The 20,500-nt window shown below is 41.9% G+C and overlaps 1 protein-coding gene across 3 annotated transcripts in view; it reads right to left on the reverse strand.

The window, feature by feature from the left end:
* LOC147029554 (keratin, type II cytoskeletal 8-like) overlaps window positions 1-20,500 on the reverse strand; it is a 67,823-nt gene that overhangs the window by 11,427 nt on the left and 35,896 nt on the right. For 2 of the 3 annotated variants that reach the window (XM_085872703.1, XM_085872702.1), the window contains exons 2-6: window positions 14,446-14,654; window positions 6,638-6,698; window positions 6,317-6,412; window positions 6,061-6,225; window positions 5,861-5,986 (exon numbers count right to left, since the gene is read on the reverse strand). In XM_085872703.1, the coding sequence (XP_085728829.1) occupies window positions 5,861-5,986; window positions 6,061-6,225; window positions 6,317-6,412; window positions 6,638-6,698; window positions 14,446-14,654 (657 nt within the window). The remainder of the gene's footprint in view (window positions 1-5,860; window positions 5,987-6,060; window positions 6,226-6,316; window positions 6,413-6,637; window positions 6,699-14,445; window positions 14,655-20,500) is intronic. The other variant, XM_085872701.1, reaches the window with a different exon arrangement.

Below are 20,500 nucleotides of genomic sequence, written 5' to 3' on the forward strand. Positions count from 1 at the left end.
TGAATAATTGTGAAATCGAGATCAAAATATTCAACTTTCAAAGCAAAATGGGGGAATCCCCCATATGAGGGAATCCCCCAATTATATCTGATCCCCAAAATGAGGGAATCCTCCCAATTCTATCTATAAATAGACAAATTGTCTAATGTCATGAAATTTGATCTAGAACACATAGAAATATAAATTAAATGTCAAATCATACATTTTTAAGGGTAAGTAATTGAATGGGTTTGGTTTCAAAGACCTTGACTTATGCTTTAAAGGTCAACGATTAGTATTCAGATATTAACGAGGCAATATGTAAAATATAATAAAACCTGATCTAGAACACATAGAAATATGAATTAAATGTCAAATCATCACATTTTTAAGGGTAAGGAATTGAATGGATTTGGTTTCCAATACCTTGATCTTGGCCTATGTTTTCAAGGTCAACTATTATTATGCACATATTAAATGTATCAGCTTGTCAAATCATATCTAAGATACATATGAATATGAAGAAAATGATAAATTATACATTATCAGAAGTTGGGGAAGAATGGAATGGAAACTATCATCACATGTTTTCTGCCTAAACAATAAAACAAAAACAGACCCCCATTAATATGAACATATGTAACATGGGGCACAACCATACATGTAAATGGATGGGGCACAACCACATACCAGTGTGCGATTGTGCCCCAGGCCTGGGACACAGCCACACACTGGTATGTGGTTGTGCCTCATCCAGAATGTGCAGAATAGTTTACATGTATTTACCTGTTATGTCCCTGAGGAGACGGGGGTCTTATACAATTGCCAAAATTAAAACTAGCATTGATTCCAAATAGGTAGTTGTCCAATTTACTTTAAGTGTGTGGTTGTGCCTCCAATTCTCCTCATATGTACAACATGTAGTACTAATAATATCCTTGGGGTCAATAACCTATATTTAGTTCAAAAAATCAACTTCCCATGCCATTTAGTTGAGGAGATATCATCATTTGATGAAATGCCGTAAAAGTGGTCATTTAGGGGTAGGGGGTGACTTTGGTTTACAATGAGCTCTGTGGTCATCACACATAGCCCAATTGTGATAATATGAAAATTGAATTGCTCAGAGAACTTAATAATGAAACTTTTGGCCAAAGTTTATAGCTCTACTTACAATATTAAGTCATTCAGAGACCATCAAACTTTGAGCTACTTTCAAGTTGAAAGCTATTTTTGACTAAAATTACGTAAAATATGGTCATTTTCTACTGTGAACAAAGTTTTAAGAGAATAAATCATGCTAAAATGTGTTAAGCAATGCATAAGCAATTGAAGTAAATCAAAATTAATAATTTATGGACGTTTACTAATGATTTATTGCATCCAAACCCAATATGGGCATTTTGGTTCAATTATAGTTTGCTGGTAGCCAACTGCAAATCCAACATGGACACTACAGAGAAAATGTACTTGATCTGGAGGTATTACCCAAACTTTTTTTGAAGGTCTTGGCATATAGAACAAAAAAAAAATAGGGTGACGCTCTAAGAGTCATGTACACAACCACCCCCCAGAGCCTATACTATTCCTCACATCAACTGTCCTCTCGTCTCTTTTGCCTCTTCTCTGACATCACACCAACCAATCATAAGCCTTGGGGCATGGCCTGTTGGTATGAAGACGGGAAGGCCGGATTTTTGCCTGCTCAGAATGTTCGGCGTTGTTGTTGTTGTTGTTGTTGTTGTTGTTGTTGTTGTTGTTGTTGTTGTTGTTGTTGTTGTTGTTGTTGTTGTTGTTGTAACGTCGTTCCTTTTTATAGCGGGCCTTGTAAATGCAAAAACGTAGGTAAAGGTCACAGGGGGCAATCACATATCGGGAGAAATTAGCCTTAAACCCTCTATAGTTAACACAGCACCACCCCCCATGTGGTGGCACAGAACAATCTTAAACTGACAGATCCACGGACCTTTCAAGATGTCTCCTCCTCGTCGAGGACCTTTACTATGAAGTTCCTCCATCTACCCCATGAACATAACAGTATGTATAATAATATATATCTACGAAAAGCATGGTGAGGAGGTGAGTCGGTGAAGCTGTGAGTCAGTCTGGGAAGCTGTGAAGACTATATGCTGATTAATCACACCATTTGAATGTTAATTTCCCAAGACCCTAAAGACTCCTGAAGAACCAAAAGACCCTGAGAACCCAAAAGACCCAGAGGACCAAGAAGTCCCCAAAAGACCCTGAAGAACAAAAAGTCACCAAAGACCCAAAAGTCATTGAAGACTGAAAAGACCCTGAAGATCCCAAAGAACCAAAAGACCCAGAAGACCCAAAAGTCACTAAAGACCCAAAAAGACCCTGAAGACCCCAAAGACCCAAAAGTCCCCAAAGACCTTTTAGACCCAAAATATCCCCAAAACCCCAAAATCCCAAAGACCCTTTAGACTCCAAAGACCCAAAATACCCAAAAGGTACCGAAGACCTAAAATACCCAAAAAGTCCCTGAAGACCCCAAAGACCCAAAAGTCCCCACAGACCCGGAAAACCCCGAAGACCATGAAGACCCAAAAGGCACTGAGGACCGAAAAAGACTACAAAAACCTAAAAGACCCTGAAGACCCAAAAGTCACCAAATACCCAAAAATACCCCAAAGACCCAGAAGAGCCAAAAGTCCCCAAAGACCCAAAAGACCCTGAAGACCCAAAAGACCCTGAAGATCCAAAATACCTGAACGACCCTTTAGATCCCTTAGACCTTGACACCATTTAGACTCCTTACACCCTTCAGACACATTAGGCAGCTTAGACCCTGGACTATTTAGACCACTTGGACCTTATATCACAAATTTATTGTCTGAACAAATAAATTGTTTCATTTCGTGTCTGCACTTCCGGTATTCTTGCGTGTGTCCTGATGAGCTGCAAGACGAAAACCTTCGACAATGTCTGTTCTTTTTCTGCTATTTTGAGATTTTATAAATCTCACCTATGTTGTTGACCTTTGGCCTGTTGACCTTTTGGTCGATGTTGACCATAAAAATAATTGGCCCATTGAATTCAGTGACCTGAAATTAAAATCCTCTTCAAATTTCAAGTCAATCAGATGAAAATTGAGGAATTCAGGAATCTCAACTCAGTTGCTGACCTTGGGCATCTGTTGAACTCAAAATTAATTGGTTGGTGGACATCAGCAACTTGAAATATAAATCCTCTTCAAATTAATTTCAAATACATATAATATCACCAATATTACAAATAAATTTGTAGAAAAGAAATGTTTGGATTATGATTGGTGTAAATCATGCCAACACAGCAAATTAGTGATGTCAATGTCTGCAACGACGTGTGGAGAGGTGAGCGTAGAGAGCCGAACCACGCTCGTTGAATATGTAAAGCTCTTTCTCACCACTGACTGACTCGATGACTGATATTAAAGATCGGGGCCTTCTGGGTGACGCAGAAAGCTGAGATTTTGCGTGCCGATGGACATCAAAGCTGGTACATCAGGAAAAATCACAAAATCATTAGACAACATCCATAAATGAAAATATAAATAAATAAATAAATAAATAAAAATGCAGGTGAGCAACCTGAGACAATGGGGAAGCACGGTAATTTTGTATGCCAACGGACATCAAAGCCGTTACACCAGCAAAAATAATAGAACCATCCATCAGGACCATACTCTGTGCAGAGTGTTGGTGTAGCCTAAGCTATCTCCTTGGCTATTGGACACAATCCTGGACAGGACACCACTCCAACACAGGATACCAGCAAGCTGGCACTCATTTTGCCAACCTCAGAAGGATGACAGGCAGTCAACCCCACCTGGTATTAATTCAACATCTAAGTGAGATTTGAACTCAGGATCCTTGGATCCCAAGCTCACCACCCTAACCATTAAGCCAACACCAGGCATTGCCATAAATGAAAATATAAATAAATGAAAATAAATAATGGAAAAATAAAATGCAGGTGAGCAACCCGAGACAATGGGGGAAGCATGGTTTGTAAACTTACACAATGTGTAAGCATACCCTGCTGGTATGTTATAAACAGGCCTCTGCCTGCAATTTCAAGCAGACAATGGCTCATTTTTGCAAACAAATGCACATGCCCACACAGGTAAAATATCAAAGTGGCACAATATCTGAAAATGATCATAATGTATTAGTATGAAACGGAAGACCAAGAAGGAACCTGAAGAAGTAAAAAGCAAAGATGGAGTCATCAGGTGGAACCCAGATAGGATTCGGGTTTCAGCCGCTATCCCACAACCCTCAAACCCATCCAGGTGCAGCCAAGTGAGCCTTGCAGAAAAATCTCTGCAAGAATTCACTTCTCCTTAGAGGCTTAGAGAGATAGATAAAGAAAGAGCAAAATAGAGAGGAAAAGGGATGAAAGAGAAGAAAAAGCAAGAATTAGAATGAATAAAGAGAAATATAAATAAATAAATGAAAAATCACTCGGAGAGATACACTTGGCAAAACAACAGAAAGTAGAACGACACTCAGTCGAGTGCATACCTCTGCCAGGTTGAGCATTGATCTTGTATCCCACTGATGGGCTGGATCTGAAGCACAATCTAATCTGCTTGTTCTTGTCACCTAACCAACTCATCCACGTAGTATTGTCATAACTCGTCCACAATTTTTTTGAGAGAGATATATATATATATATATATATATATATATATATATATATATATATATATATATATATATATATATATATATATATATATATATATATATATATATATATATATATATATATATATATATATATATATATATATATATATGGTTTTGGCCCTTTCTATCAATTTTAGAAATCAGGCCTGTGTTGACCTTTTGACCTTAACAAAATAATTCGTGGTTGAATTCATTGACCTGATATGCAAATCCTGTTCAAATTTTAAGTCAATCGTATGAAAATTGAGGATTTTAGAAAGTGATCCTCAGTTGTTGACCTTTGGCCTATGTTGACATTTTGGCATATCTTTCATTTTTATCTTTCCCCTTGTCTGTTTTTGTGACTGAGTGGAGACGTCTCAAATTAGGAATTAGTTAACATCATTTTTCATTACTTCACACTTTGATTTTTTTTCATGATCACTCATCAAGTCATTTTCATTATAATTCGTCGATTTAATTTTATTAAACCATTATTTGTTGAATTTCCTTGTGTCATTTGTTTGTTGTGGGTTTGAGGATAAACCTGTGCACGTCTGTTCTGGTACATGTTCTGCTGACTTCCGTCCCTCACGCACAATAATGTCAAAGAATCTTGGCTGTTCACCTCCAAGTAGAACCGTTCAGCTATCCATCCAGGTCAGTGTTAACCAGCTGGACACCACAATATATTTTGTTGAACTTTTAAGCTCCTCTGAGACTTTAAACATACAGTATACTGCATAAGGGATTAGCACGGTTGGCAGGATGGCCTTAAGGTATGTACACTCATCTCTAAGCTGTCTAGCCTGGGTTTGAATCCTAACCTAGCTATAAACTGTCATCCTGATGTTTCACATGCAGGGTGAGGCAGCAATGGGTGTGCCATCCCTCAGACATTAAACTGGGCGTCCTATCTGTCAGCATTAGGTCCTTCACAAAGAACGGGTGAGTTATCACCAGTGCCCTGGCCAAATTCTAAATTCCTCCCCTGAATGACTGCTGGGAAGACAATAGCAAACCACCCAGCATAACTCTTGCCAAGAAACTACTTCAATAGCAGCAATGCTCTATAAAGAGTAAGATCCAGCTCATCTCAAGGGGTTAGTGAAGTAATGGACAAAATTAATTTTTTGTGATGAGTACATTGAGCCTTTATAAATTGAGTTATCATATTTTTAATCAATATTCCAAAATTGACTCACCTGTTTTTTCAAAGAATCCAGCTGTGCCTTCATGCGCTTGATTTGAAGACTCATTTTAACCATCTCTGCCTTAGCCTCGTGAAGTTGATTGTTGGCATTATCTGCTGAAGTTGAGATGTCAAGAAGCTGCAAAGGATACCAATTTTAATTTTTCAGCAGTGAATTTCGGATGCAACTTACAATGTCAAAATTATTTTCACCTTTTTTCTGTAGAAATCTTGAGCGTTGGCCTGACTCTGTGCTGCGATGGCATCATATTCTGCACGTACTTCACTGATGATCCCTTCAAAGTCAAGTGAATGGTTTGTGTCAACTGACACAAACAACGACGCGTCTTTGATCTGCAACTCGAGATCTTGTATTTCCTGACCAGCAATAATTAATTTATTAGTGACAAATATCACTGCTTTCATGCTTTGATCGAGGAGTTGATGTAAAAATTTAGTATCACCTTACCTTTGCAAAGAGCATTTTCAAAAAATCTATTTCATCCACCAAAATTTTCTTTTCACATTCTTTCTCGGTTTTTTTAAATCTGAAAATGCCAACATCCTTAAAAAGAAAGAGCAAAATCAGCAATTAATGAAGGAAAAGAAAACCTGTATAAAGTGGCACTCAAATAAAAGAGACAACAGTTTTAAAAGATGATCTCACTTAAACCTTTTTTCCCCCCATCATTGTCTTAAAAGAGAAAATGCATCAACAAAGTCTTGGCTTTTGGTATTCATCAAAATTAATTGATTTCCTTTATACTTTACTTTCACCATAAGAAATTACCTTTTTTATTTCAAGCAGTCCAAGATCTTTCTGTGTACGTTTATCAATCTCTGTTTCATATCTGTAAATAATACAATGCACGATGTCAATGGATTATTATTTCATTTTGAAACTCAGATGTTACAATGCTTTCATTTTCAAGACGATTTGGAAAAAAAACCCCAAAATAATGAGGAGGAGATTTGTAAATACTACAGGAGGATAACATTAGTATCAGATTTGTGGAGGCTGCTGTATGCCTGGTGTTGGCTTAATGGTTATGATGGTGGGCTTGGGATCCTAGGATCCTGAGTTAAAATCCTACTCGGCTGTTGAATTAATAGCAGGTGGGGTTGACTCTGCCTGTCATAATGATTGCCAGCTTGCTGGTGTACTGTGTTGGAGTGGCGACCCATCCAGGATTGTGCCCATTAGCCAAGGAGACTGCATAGGCAGCACCAACACTCTGCACAGAGTATGGTCCCAATGGATGGATGGATGGATGGGTGGATGGAGACTGTTGTGAGCTAAAGTTAGATATTGTGTGAGTGATTTAAGATATTGATTTTGTGTGTCATATGTGGACATATGGACTGACAGGACAACTTGGAGGTATGCACATCCACCTTTGAGCTGAAGAGCCTGTGTTTGAATCTCAACTCAGCTGTAAACTGTCACCCTTGCGTTTATACATGCTAGGGCATCCATCAAATGCATCAATGTGTCATCCATCAAAAGGATATCAAGTCGAAGGAACTATCTGCTAGTACTGGCCATTGGTGGACGGTTAAAGATCCCTTGAGGTCTTTCATAAAAGGCAGGTGAGTTACTGCTGGCACCTTTGCCAAATTACAAAGACCTCCCCTGATTGACTCATGTGAAGGCAATGGAAAAGCATCCAGCATAACCTTTGCCAAGAGACTGCTTCAGCCAAGAGTATAGTATGGTGGTGTCGATGGGTTTAATTAACGTACAACTATGACACCAGGGGTTTGTACATGGCCAAAATATCACCCCTGAAGATGGCCAAACTCATCAAATTCAAACTATGTTTGTTCGTGTTCTAATCTCACTCCACACTCAAATAGCAGGAAGCTTCATTCTACTATATAAGCAATTCCCCAAAGATCATCCAAATGCATTCCAAAACTGCCAGTTGGTTGGTGTGAAGGCATGAAGGTGGGAACACGTTCCTTATATTTAAAATGATACCGACAAAAGGATGGACAAGACAACAAAACCCGAACAGATCTGGTGCACGAAGACAGACAAATAGGGAAGGTAAAATGCCAGCTTATAAAGTAGAATCAATACAAAATAAAGAAATAGCTACTCCCCCCCCCCCATGTTGCCAAATAAAAACAATCAACCATCACATTTGAACAAAGGGAAATGGCAAGGGCTCGAGTTAGGCACTGGTTGGTTTGGGTCCACCACAACATGTGCAGCCTGGGGTGGTGCAAGAAGACTGGAGAACAGAGGGGCAATGGTGGGAAGATGATGTCCATGTAAATCTCTCCAGCAGTCCACATTAAAAGCGCCGATGAGGATGACCAGTGCGCATGCGTATACATGTTTATTTTATCCCCCTCTTGGGATGGCCCTCAGCCCCATGCTTAATCCCTTATTGGCTGCTACACAGGACAGGAGGTGGAGCTGTGACACATCTGCCTCCCTCACATTCGAGATCTCTCCATAGCTCATAAGGCCACTTATCATGCAGTTATTTGTCAACCCCTCTGTAGAAATACTGGCAAGTAGCAATTTTCAAGCATTCAGTATGCCCCTTTAAAGCACATTTATCGCACGTTTTGTGTCCACAAGACCCTCAACTGGCCTTGTCTGTAGACAAGAGGTTTTGTAAGAATGTCCTTACCCTATAATGCATTATGATGGATGGTCACTGCCTCCTCAGTCCACATATTACAGACAACTTATCTCTGACATGTCCCTAATATAGGTGTAAATCTAACCTACTCGAGCACACAGTCCATACTATTTCTTAACACATTCTAGCTATGGACCTCCCCCTCCCCCCCACCCCCACATAACCCCTTACAACCAACACCGCAGCTCCAATGCTCTGCAAAGAGTAAAGTACGATGATGATGATGATGATGATGATGATGATGATGATGATGATGATGATGACGACTATTATTATTATTATGATGACATAGGCATATAGATGTTATCTAGAATTTGCTTCATTTATTTGTTATCTGGATTTTAGCATAGTTTTGTCTTGTTTGTGTTCTTCTTTCGTATGCAGCACAAGGCTGTGGGGTAGCATCATTGGCTGAGGGCATGGCTGTAGCGCTGATGGGATTCCCTCTGTAGGTTAGGGCAGGAATTTGGCCAAGATGCTGGCAATAGCTTACCGACTCTTGTTTGTGTTGTATTTTGTATTAACCTTACCATGTAAAAAATTAAAAGTTAAATAAATGTAAAATGCAGGGAATTTCTAACAGCCCTGGGAGATTCTTCATGAGATGCTAAATGCAAATTGTTAAGCAGGACTCAGCATCTCAGCATGATTCCTTGTTGTGAAGTTATTGATAAATGTCTGATTTACAACTTACATGTTGAGTTGTTTTACATGCTGGCTCTATCACTCTTTCGATTGATGTCAATGGAAATGCCTGGCCTTACATAAAATAAATTTTCCATTTCAATTGCTAGGACTATACGTGTTTGGCTAATCCTTGTGATTGTATCGCAACAGGAAGATCATTTAGACCATTGAGGCGACAAAAAATCATACCTTCCGGATAACCAATTGCACCTCTGGGGCCCGACTGAGATCTCGCTCATGACTAAACACATTACATGATTATCACAAAGAAATAAAACAAACATAGACATTCTCCTCCTGTTATTTGAATTCTCGAACTGCACGCGCACGGCAACAGCTAACTGCTGATCGATCTGCTCATGAAAGAGCCAGGCAAGCCATAAAGGGGGTTCGGGAGACAATTGATAAAGGGAAGATAAATGATGTGAGTGAGTGAGGGCCAGCGGGCCTGTGTGTATGGAGTGAATGAGGGCCAGCGGGCCTGTGTGTATGGAGCGAATGTGGTATGCATGGTGCAATGAGTGATTGGGGGGAGGAGTGATTCCCACCCAAATGACCCCGGGGTCAGAGTAATGTGAGTTAGTGGGTTAGTCAAATTGACAAAAATGGAGGTCGCATTGCTGTTGGTGCGAATGTGGGCTCGAAACCCGTTTGGAGGGGTGCAGGAGTCCTGTTGACGGGCTGGGAGCATGGCTGCGAACGGTGAGTATCGCTTAGTGGGCACAAAATAGGGCAAATTTCCCGGGTATTCCCGGGTACTTCAGCTAGTTGCCTCATAAACACAAAGCGAAAAATAATTTCTCAATCTATTGGTTTTAACCCGTGGAAGTCGAATTCATCCTGACCGATGAAAAACTCCACAAGAATGGAGAGGGTGATTCAGATCGTCAATAATAATTATAATCTAACATTTTCTATCAATAGCATTCTCACAAAAAACTTCTAAATATTTAACATCCTGACAAATCACTTTACTAGCTGTCCTCACTATTCTCTATCATTTCCTTCTGTTATCTTGAGATAGTGTGGAAAACCATAAAATATGACAAAATGTTACAACAGATTGGATTACAGCTTTATTAAACTAATAATAATATCCTTATGAACATGAAAACATTTCATACACCTTAAAAAGTACATACGTCGATTACATCTCAAAATTACTTTCCCTGTATAACACTTCCAGTTTAGTTTATTATCAATAAGACAGAGAGACAGAGAGGGAGAGAGGGAGAGAGGGAGAGAGGGAGAGAGGGAGAGAGGGAGAGAGGGAGAGAGGGAGAGAGGGAGAGAGGGAGAGAGGGAGAGAGGGAGAGAGGGAGAGAGGGAGAGAGGGAGAGAGGGAGAGAGGGAGAGAGGGAGAGAGGGAGAGAGGGAGAGAGGGAGAGAGGGAGAGAGGGAGAGAGGGAGAGAGAGAGAGAGAGAGAGAGAGAGAGAGAGAGAGAGAGAGAGAGAGAGAGAGAGAGAGAGAGAGAGAGAGAGAGAGAGAGAGAGAGAGAGAGAGAGAGATTCTTTTTTACTGTCTGCCTGCCTGGCAGTCAAATGAAATTGAAAATCATTACAAACAGGAAACTTAATGTTTTTAAGGACGTTATAAAGTACACAAATAACAGGCATGAACAACTAATGTTAGATAAGGTGATGGAATAGTCACTGGAAAATGGCAGTAAATTCTAAAATTAAATTATTTATATGACTTTTACAATCTATATTTTATTTAAATTTAATAACTGCACATGCTTGAAAACTGAAGTACACAGATTATCTGTTATAATACTTCCAAGAACCTCCAGCTTTGCAGTACTTCAATTTAAATAAAGGTTCATTGGAGTGGTTGATAAGGAAGGGTGTCTTAGGGTGGTGGCAGAAGTGCTTCTGAACTACTTCAACAGCACTAAACTTTCAGATTTTTTTTAACGGTTGTTAAAATCATTATTTTATTGAAATTGAAGTAAAACTGCATGTGGTATCGTGTTCCATGAACTCTCTCGTTTCAAGAGTTACCGGACAGGAATGGTATCGGCTCTGGGGGGGGGGGGGGGTGTTTGTGTACATGACTCTTTTAGAGCGTCACCCAATTTTTTTTTGTTCTATATGCCAAGACCTTCAAAAAAGGTTTGGGTAACACCTCCAGATAAAGTACATTTTCTCTGAAGGGTCCATCTTGGATTTGCAGTTGGCTACCAGCAAACTATAATTGAACCAAAATGCCCATATTGGGTTTAGATGGAATAAATCATTAGTAAACATCAATAAATTATTAATTTTGATTTACTTTAATTACTTATGCATTGCTTAACACATTTTCGCATGATTTATTCTCTTAAAACTTGGTTCACAGTAGAAAATGACCATATTTTACATAATTTTAGTCAAAAAAAGCTTTCATCTAGAAAGTAGCTCAAAGTCTGATGGTCTCTGAATGACTTAATATTGTAAGTAGAGCTATAAAATTTGGCCAAAAGTTTCATTATTAAGTTCTCTGAGCAATTCAATTTTCATTTTCTCACAATTGGGCGATGTGTGATGACCACAGATCTCATTGTAAACCAAAGTCACCCCTACCTCCAAATGGCCACTTTTGCGGTATTTCATCAAATGATGTTATCTCCTAAATTGAATGCCATGGAAAGTGGATTTTTTATACTAAATATAGGTTATTGACCCCAAGGAATTCATTGGTAACATTTTTGTATTTTTTTAAGCTGATATTGCTTTTGACTTGTTTTAATAGATAGGCTAGAGGGAGTGGGAAGTATATTAAGTTAGAGTTTCATCTTGAATATTGTTCTGCATTCTGAATTTTCAATATTTTGGCAGCAATTTTGGAATTATTAAAAAGTAGATAGACTCCAAAAACTCCAAAAATGTAACGAATGAATTTCTTGTGGTCAAAAACCTATTTTTTGTCTCAAAAATGAACTTCCCATGCCATTTAGTTGAGTAGATATCATCTATCTATAATTCCAGCAATGTGTGTGTGTGTGTGTGTGTGTGTGTGTGTGTGTGTGTGTGTGTGTGTGTGTGTGTGTGTGTGTGTTTGTGTGTGTATGTGTGTGTGTGACCGCTGTTTCTAGACAACCTCTGGTCCGATCTAATTGAAACTTGCCAGATATATTGCTGGGGACCTGAGGATGTGCCTTTTCAAGGTTTGATATTAATCGGACAAGTGCTTCGCAAGTTATGGCCATTTATTTACCAAGACAACGCAAGACACGTTGTTGCGTGGGCGTGGCCGATGGTGAAGGGAAGCTCAGCCGCGTTCCCCATTACAGGTTACAACGTACGGGCTTCCGGAGAGTGATGACTTCGTGTATTCTAATAATTTCTCGATTTCTTATGCGCATTTATAGATAAACATAATGGCCCAAGTTATGATCATTTTCCTATTAGACTGTGTATAAATTTCGGTAAGATCAGAGTGCTGGTATGCTCCGAACCAGGAAGTGAATTATTTTTTTTGCACGTTTTTTTTCGTGTATTCTAATAATTTCTCGATTTCTTATGCGCATTTATGGATAAACACAATGCCCCCAAGTTATGATCGTTTTCATATTAGACGGTGAATAAATTTGGGGAACATCAGAGTTAGCTGGTATGCTCCGAAGCAGGAAGTAAATTATTTTTTGTACGTTTTTTTTCTCCTCTTTCCTCTTCTCTTTGTGTTTTTCCTTGCAATGACATTGGGAAAAGGCAAAATACGTTGGCGCTAATTGAATAATTGGCCATTAAGAATAAATTGCGAATAATCGTAACTGCCATATGCGAACTTCCGGACAGTGAGGACTTCACTTCCGGAGAGTGACGATTACTGTATTCTTTCTCGATTCTTTCTTTCTCGATTTCTGTACTTTCTCAATTTCTTTCTCGATTTTCTTAAACCCAATACCCCAATCCAGTCAGTGACGATTACTGTATTCTTTCTCGATTTTTTTCTTGATTTATCGACTTACTGTATTCTTTCTTTCTCGATTTCTGTACTTTCTCGATTTTATTAAAAACAATGCCGCAATCCAATCGTCGTTTACGAGAGCGAAGGAACGGCCTGTGTGGTTGTTGTTTCTGGCCCGCAGTTTGAAAGTTGTTTTTATGCGGTTTGAAAGTTTTTTGTTTTGTTTTGTTTGCACCTACGGGCACACACCTATGGGCACGCACCTATGGGCATGCACTAGTTTGATGAAATACCGTAAAAGTGGCTATTTGGGGTAAGGGTGATTTTGGTTTACAATGACCTTTTTTCAATATTTTGGCAGCAATTTTGGAATTATGCCAAGTAGATCAACGACAAAAACTCCAAAAATGTTATCAATGAATTTCTTGGGGTCAAAAACATATATATAGTATCAAAAATCAACTTCCCATGCCATTTAGTTGAGTAGATATCATCATTTGATGAAATACCGTAAAAGTGGCCATTTGGGGGTAGGGGTGACTTTGGTTTACAATGAGCTTTTTTCAATATTTTGGCAGCAATTTTGGAATTATGCTGAGTAGATCAACTACAAAAATTTTATCAATGAATTCCTTGGGGTCAATAACCTATATTTAGTACAAAAAATCAACTTAACATGCCGTTTAGTTGAGGAGATATCATCATTTAATGAAATTCCGTAAAAGTGGCCATTTGGGGGTAGGGGTGACTTTGGTTTACAATGAGCTCTATGGTCATCACACATAGCCCAATTGTGATAATATGAAAATTGAATTGCTCAGAGAACTTAATAATGAAACTTTTGGCCAAATTTTATTGCTCTACTTACAATATTAAGTCATTCAGAGACCATCAAACTTTGAGCTACTTTCAAGTTGAAAACTATTTTTGACTAAAATTACGTAAAATATGGTCATTTTCTACTTTGAACCAAGTTTTAAGAGAATAAATCATGCTAAGATGTGTTAAGCAATGCATAAGTAATTGAAATAAATCAAAATTAATAATTTATGTGTGCTAAATAATGATATGTTCCATCTAAACCCTATACGGGCATTTTGGTTCAATTATGGTTTGCTGGTAGCCAACTACGAATCCAAGATGGACCCTACAGAGAAAACGTACTTGATCTGGAGGTGTTACCCAAACTTCTTTTGAAGGTCTTGGCATATAGAACCCAAAAAATTTGGGTGACGCTCTAAAAGAGTCATGTACACAAACACCGCCCCAGAGCCAGGAGTAGAACACAAGCTACAAGATATGCATTAATGGTTCACATTGTTGCCTCACCAACACGAATAATTCAGAACATGAATTGCTCACCTCCCTTTGTTGGCTTGCACCGACTCTCGAGTCTGCAGCAAGTGAGACTGGAGCTGAGACTTTTTGTCATGTAAGGTGTTCAATTGTTGTTGCAAGACGTCAATGTACTTTTGAAAACCTTTTTCAACACCAACATCTGCAGGCACTTTTTGTTGAAGTGCAAACCATTGTGCTTCTAACACCTTGTTTTGTTGCTGAAGGGTACTCACCTGCATGTCATGAAAAGGGACAAATAAACATAATATGCACATAGGGAAAATGCTTGACAATCTTGAAAGACATGATACACCATGCTATTCAAGCAAGTGATCCAAAATCAGAATGTTCTGATAAACAAAAATATCAAACTACTACATCGAAACCATTTATTGTTATTGACATGATTCAACAGCTAATGATCCTGTCAACCTTATGGTAGAGAGAGAAAACGAGAGAACGAGAGAGAGAGAGAGAGAGAGACAGAGAGAGAGAGAGAGAGAGAGAGAGAGAGAGAGAGAGAGAGAGAGAGAGAGAGAGAGAGAGAGAGAGAGAGAGAGAGAGAGAGAGAGAGAGAGAGAGAGAGAGAGAGAGAGAGAGAGAGAGAGAGAGAGAGAGAGAGAGAGAGAGAGAGAGAGAGAGAGAGAGAGAGAGAGAGAGAGAGAGAGAGAGAGAGAGAGAGAGAGAGAGAGAGAGAGAGAGAGAGAGAGAGAGAGAGAGAGAGAGAGAGAGAGAGAGAGAGAGAGAGAGAGAGAGAGAGAGAGAGAGAGAGAGAGAGAGAGAGAGAGAGAGAGAGAGAGAGAGAGAGAGAGAGAGAGAGAGAGAGAGAGAGAGAGAGAGAGAGAGAGACAGAGAGAGAGAGAGAGAGAGAGAGAGAGAGAGAGAGAGAGAGAGAGAGAGAGAGAGAGAGAGAGAGAGAGAGAGAGACAAAAAAAATCAATCATTGAGGGTGGAACATGTGAACCCTGAGACTTGTTCATGTGTATAACTTTTAAAGCTTGAAACTGAAGTTGTGTACAGTTGGCTGGGAGCAAGTTGGTTCTGAAGTGTGAAAACACTGGAGAACAACTTTCTGTGAGGTAAAAGGAAGGATTTTGAAATAGGAAAGAGGTGAGAATTAGAAGAGGAAGGGACCATACTGAGATCCCACTAATGACTCGACACATTGCATGTAGTCAGGAGCAGGAGCTGGAGCTGGACAATCACAATTTAGCGAAACAGGAGCAAAACCAGACATTCAGACATTGGATGAAGAAAAACTAAAGTTTTGATGCTCATCTACAATGTGACAAAGGATACCCTGAGATTGACTGCAATAATGTGAAAGTTTGATTATCTAAGGCGATGTTTCCTTGACAGTATCAGGGAAAGAAAGACGAGGAGCAGCCCCAGTTGAAATGGAAGTGTCCTCCATAAAACATATTGTGATGGACGTCGCCTCTGGATAACTCCAATGTGACCACAAACACTGTTTGTGCAGCTCATCTCTGGCCGGCTCTCAATGCCCAACATCTCCTTACTGTTACCGGTGAGATGATCGTCATGGATAGAGTATCATGCCAACAGCCACACTTCATGGATGTTAATCACCGGCCGAGTGAACCAACATTACCTGCTACGTCTCACGATCTACAAGCTATTCTAAATCTGGGCAATCAACTCCTCAGTTGCCTTGCATCGCCATCGAAACAGACAGGAGAAGTCAGGATACAAATTCGTGATAACCAGTGTTTTACAAACCAATACACGTATTTACAATCAAATTCACAAGCAAGTATTTACAGAGCAGGTATACATTCCAACTTATCTCCTAAGCGAACATTTGTGTCATTGGATGCCTTGTAAAGTCACTTAGCACTCCAACACTAACATTGGTGCCAATCATGCATGCATCCGGCATGGAAGAGAAAGAAGGGCAAGGGTAAGATGGAGAGAGAGAAAGAATAATATTAGGATGTGTCGAGCCCCTGCACACCTTGCGCTAACTTGGTTGAGCTAACGCCACCCAATAGTTCTGAGACAAATGTTCCACTGATCTGGACCCCCCCCCCCCACACACACTCCACTCTGGTTCCTCTTTCTGTACTGCCAACATGCCATGCCTCTCCACATGCCTGGTGATGTAACTTTTGCAACACGAATTCGGGCGCGGGTTTTGGCAGGAGCGCTTGACGTCGACGAGGCAAAGGCGATGAAGCCAGATTACTCGAGCGCAGCAAATGGAAGGAAAGGCGAAGGCGTGCAGGAGCAGAAAGTGAAAGATGTGAGAGGAAATAAAAGTGAAAGGTGTGTAAGAACGAAAGTGAACGTAAAATAATGAAAGTGAAAGACATAAGGGCACATAACTGCTGAGGCTCAGCTTTCGACTCTCCCTCGGCTCAAGCAGACTGGGCAGCCAACTCAAGACATTCTTCTCCCCAGACTGTCTCCCCCCTCTCCACCATTCTCATTGGTGGACTCTTGGCTCAGTGTGTCCCTCTTCAGGGGGTTTCCCCACTCTCACTACTCACCATGCTTTGCTTTGGGGGTGTGCAGACCAGCATACCACCAAAGCAAAGCATCTGTGTTGGGGAATTGGTATGGGTGACAGACAACAGTGGTCAAGCAGATGGGCAAGAGCCAAGCATGTGGATCAGATGCATCCGACATGGAAGAGAGAGATGGGTAAAAGGGTTAAAAATGTTTACGTGGTATTTGTGAATAAAGAATTTATTTTCAATGGTGATTGTTCCAGTGAATGCAGACCATTGCAGCTGGGAACACATATAGCATGTACTGCAGGTCTAGGTAGAATGGCTGGCAGCTGTGGAGGGATCATTGTATGTAAGGTTTGTGGGTGGGGAAGTGTGTGGGTCCACAGGTGATGAGGCTCTTGGAGAGAGAAAGGACTGCGGCCCCTCACCATGTCTCACCCCCAGTAGGCCAGCGTGCAACTGGGAGTGGAGAACCCACTGGGAAGAGGGTCGGATCGGTCGGCCATGGGGCGGAGGACCCCTGGGGACCATGTGGAGGCCAAGGAGTGCCATATGGGTGACCCTCCGGTGGGGTTTACAGTGATAGAAGCTGATGTGGCGTTGGGGTGTGATAAGTCAATGGAAGGGCCCAAGGAAATCATTGATTTGGAGACTGTTTTACTGTGGACACCCACAAACTGCTACACCCACACCACCACGTTATAGGACCTCCCCATTACTGGTTTGAAACCACACCTCTGGGTAATTGTATGCCATGGCCTTGCAAGGATGATTAATGAAGAGTGGTTTTGGAAATGTTTATTGTTATTACGTACAAGGGAATGTTACACTTGGTCCCATGAGACTTGAGATGTGCCATGGAGGGCAGAGAGCTGTGAAATTGGATTGGGTATTTGGGCTCAACTGACAGCTGGAGCAAGTGACATACACTTGGGGGACATGGCCAATGAGATGGGATTTTAGAATTGGTCAGGTTAAGTTGTCATTGAAGATAGACCTGCTTGCATTTGTGGTTTTGCCACCTTCTCTCCCCACTCAAAGGACACCATCATGGACAATGTAGGGTTGAAAATTGAATAACTTTGTGGATATCAAATTATTTTACATTTTGTGAGTATTTTTGAAACAAATGAAGATAGTACGGTAAGAAGACGATGTCAGGTAGCTGTGGTTCACCTCTCTCAACCCCTCCAATTTAATGGATAATTTAACTCTCATACGAGCTTTGAAAGGTCAGGTATGGGAGCATGTGCCAGAACAGCGCGTCGCTGCGTCCACTTTCCGCCGGTACTCCAGGGGCCTCCGTCTGGCCATCCCCCAGGCAGATGCCAGGCCCATCCCCATCTCCTTGAGATTATGGTCAACCTGCTGCAACCATGAGGCACGTGGTCGGCCCACTGGCCTCCTCCACTCATGAGACTCCCTCGCTGAGAGAATCTGGTGAGCAGGATCAGCGTCAGGAAAACGAGCCACATGTCCATACAGCCGCAGCTGACGCTCACGGACTATGCAGGTAACAAATCTCATCCGAGTCTCTCTCAGCAACCGCTCGTTGGACACAAAATCCGACCAGCGATAGCCAAGGATTCTCCGAAGAGACCTGGTACCAAAGGAATTAAGTCTCCGTCTCAGATCCTTGGTCAAAGTCCAAGTCTCGCACCCATAGAGCAAGACTGGAAGTACCAAGGACCTGAAGACTCGGACTTTCGTCCTCCCGCACAGGTACCGGCAGCGCCACACCCCATGATCCAGTGAATCCATGACTCCCCAGGCCCGACCCAGACGTCTATTGACCTCCGGCTCACAACCTGCGGAGACATGAATATCACTGCCAAGGTAAGTGAATCTATCCACGACCTCAACATCCTCACCACAAACAGACACAGACAGGACAGCAGCATCCAAGATGTCACCGAAAGCCTGGATCTTTGTTTTGACCCAAGAAATCCGTAATCCCAACGGCTCCGACTCCTCATTCAGCACCTCGAGGGCCCCCAAGAGGATGTCTAAAGTCTCCGCAAAGATGACTGCATCATCTGCAAAATCAAGGTCCGAGATCTTGACATTGCCAAACGATGCACCGCAACTTGATCTCTCCGACATCCTCCCAAAAATCCAGTCCATACAAGTGCTGAAAAGTGTGGGGGCAAGTACACATCCCTGACGAACTCCAGTAACAACTGGAAATAAGTCAGAGGCGGTACCACCACACTTCACAGCACTCTCAGTACCAGAGTAGAGTTCAGACATCAGATCGATCAGTTTCGGTGGCACCCCACGAAGACCAAGAATCCTCCAGAGGACATCCCGATTCACTGAATCGAACGCTTTACAGAGATCAACATAGGCTGCAAGCAGCCCCTGCCGAAACTCTCGTCTGCGTTCAGTGAGGACACGAAGAGCAAGGATACGGTCAATCGTTGACCTCTTTGGTGTAAAGCCTGACTGCTCTGGACGCTGGTGCTCAAGCAGATGGTGGCGAACCCTATCAAGAATTATCCGAGCAAAGACCTTGCCCGGCACTGAGAGCAGCGTCACCCCTCGGTAGTTGTTGCAGTCTTGGCGATCACCCTTCCCTTTCCAGAGAGGGACAACAAGGCCCCTCTTCCAGTCAGTTGGGATGATGCCTGTGTTCCAGGCAGAGCACAAAACTGCATGCAACGACGCGAGTGCAGCATTTCCACCAGCCTTGAGAAGTTCAGCATGGATGCCACAGATCCCTGGAGCTTTGCCCCGTTTCAACTGGTTCACCGCAGCCCGTGTTTCCACAAGCGATGGTGGACCACAGTTGATTCGAGGGTCAGCAACAGGGATTGTAACACCCTTGACGTCCAACTCGACAGCTGGGGGATCAGCCTGGTACAACCGCTCAAAGTAACCGGCCCAGCGGGCCTTCACTTCAGACTCCTCTGTCAAGAGCCTACCACTCTCTGCTCGAACTGCAGTGCTCCGAGGGATGGGCTTGGATGAACGTAATGCGCGAATTCCCCTGTAAGCGGGACGAGAATCACCTGTCCACAGGTGATGCTCTACCCCCTCACAGATTCCTCGCACATAGGCCTCCTTGTCCACCCTCAGTGCACGTACAGTTTTACGCCTCAGCTCCCTGAACAGCTCAGCTCTGCCATTCAGCCTGGCCCTGCGACTCTGGTCAATGGTATCCAGTGTCCCTTGAGAGACAAAATTCTTCTTTGCCCTGCGGTGAACTCCAAGGCATCCACCGGCAACATCAAGGACGGTGGTCTTGAAGGTGCTCCACAACTCTTCAGGACCCCCCAAAGCACCCAGACCCCCCAAGTGTCCACTCAGCCTGTTCGCAAACTCCTCAGCTACTCTCTCATCCCTGAGCTTGGCAACATCCAGCCTAGGCTGGGATGGTACCATTCTCCAGGATTTAAGGTGCAGCTTTAGAGTTGCTACAACAAGCCTGTGGTCAGTATTGAGGAACTGAGCACTCCGGTAGACCCTGCAGTTCTGGATCATCCTCCAACGACCGTCAATGAGGACATGGTCAATCTCCTTTGCCACACCGCCAGCGTTGGAATACCAAGTCCAGCGATGAGCTTGCGGGCGCTGAAACCATGAACCAGCCACCCTAAGTCCAT

The sequence above is a fragment of the Eptatretus burgeri genome, chromosome 3, assembly GCF_056783735.1.
Source record: "Eptatretus burgeri isolate ZD-2024b chromosome 3, Ebu_testis_v1, whole genome shotgun sequence".
Lineage (NCBI taxonomy): Eukaryota > Metazoa > Chordata > Myxini > Myxiniformes > Myxinidae > Eptatretus > Eptatretus burgeri.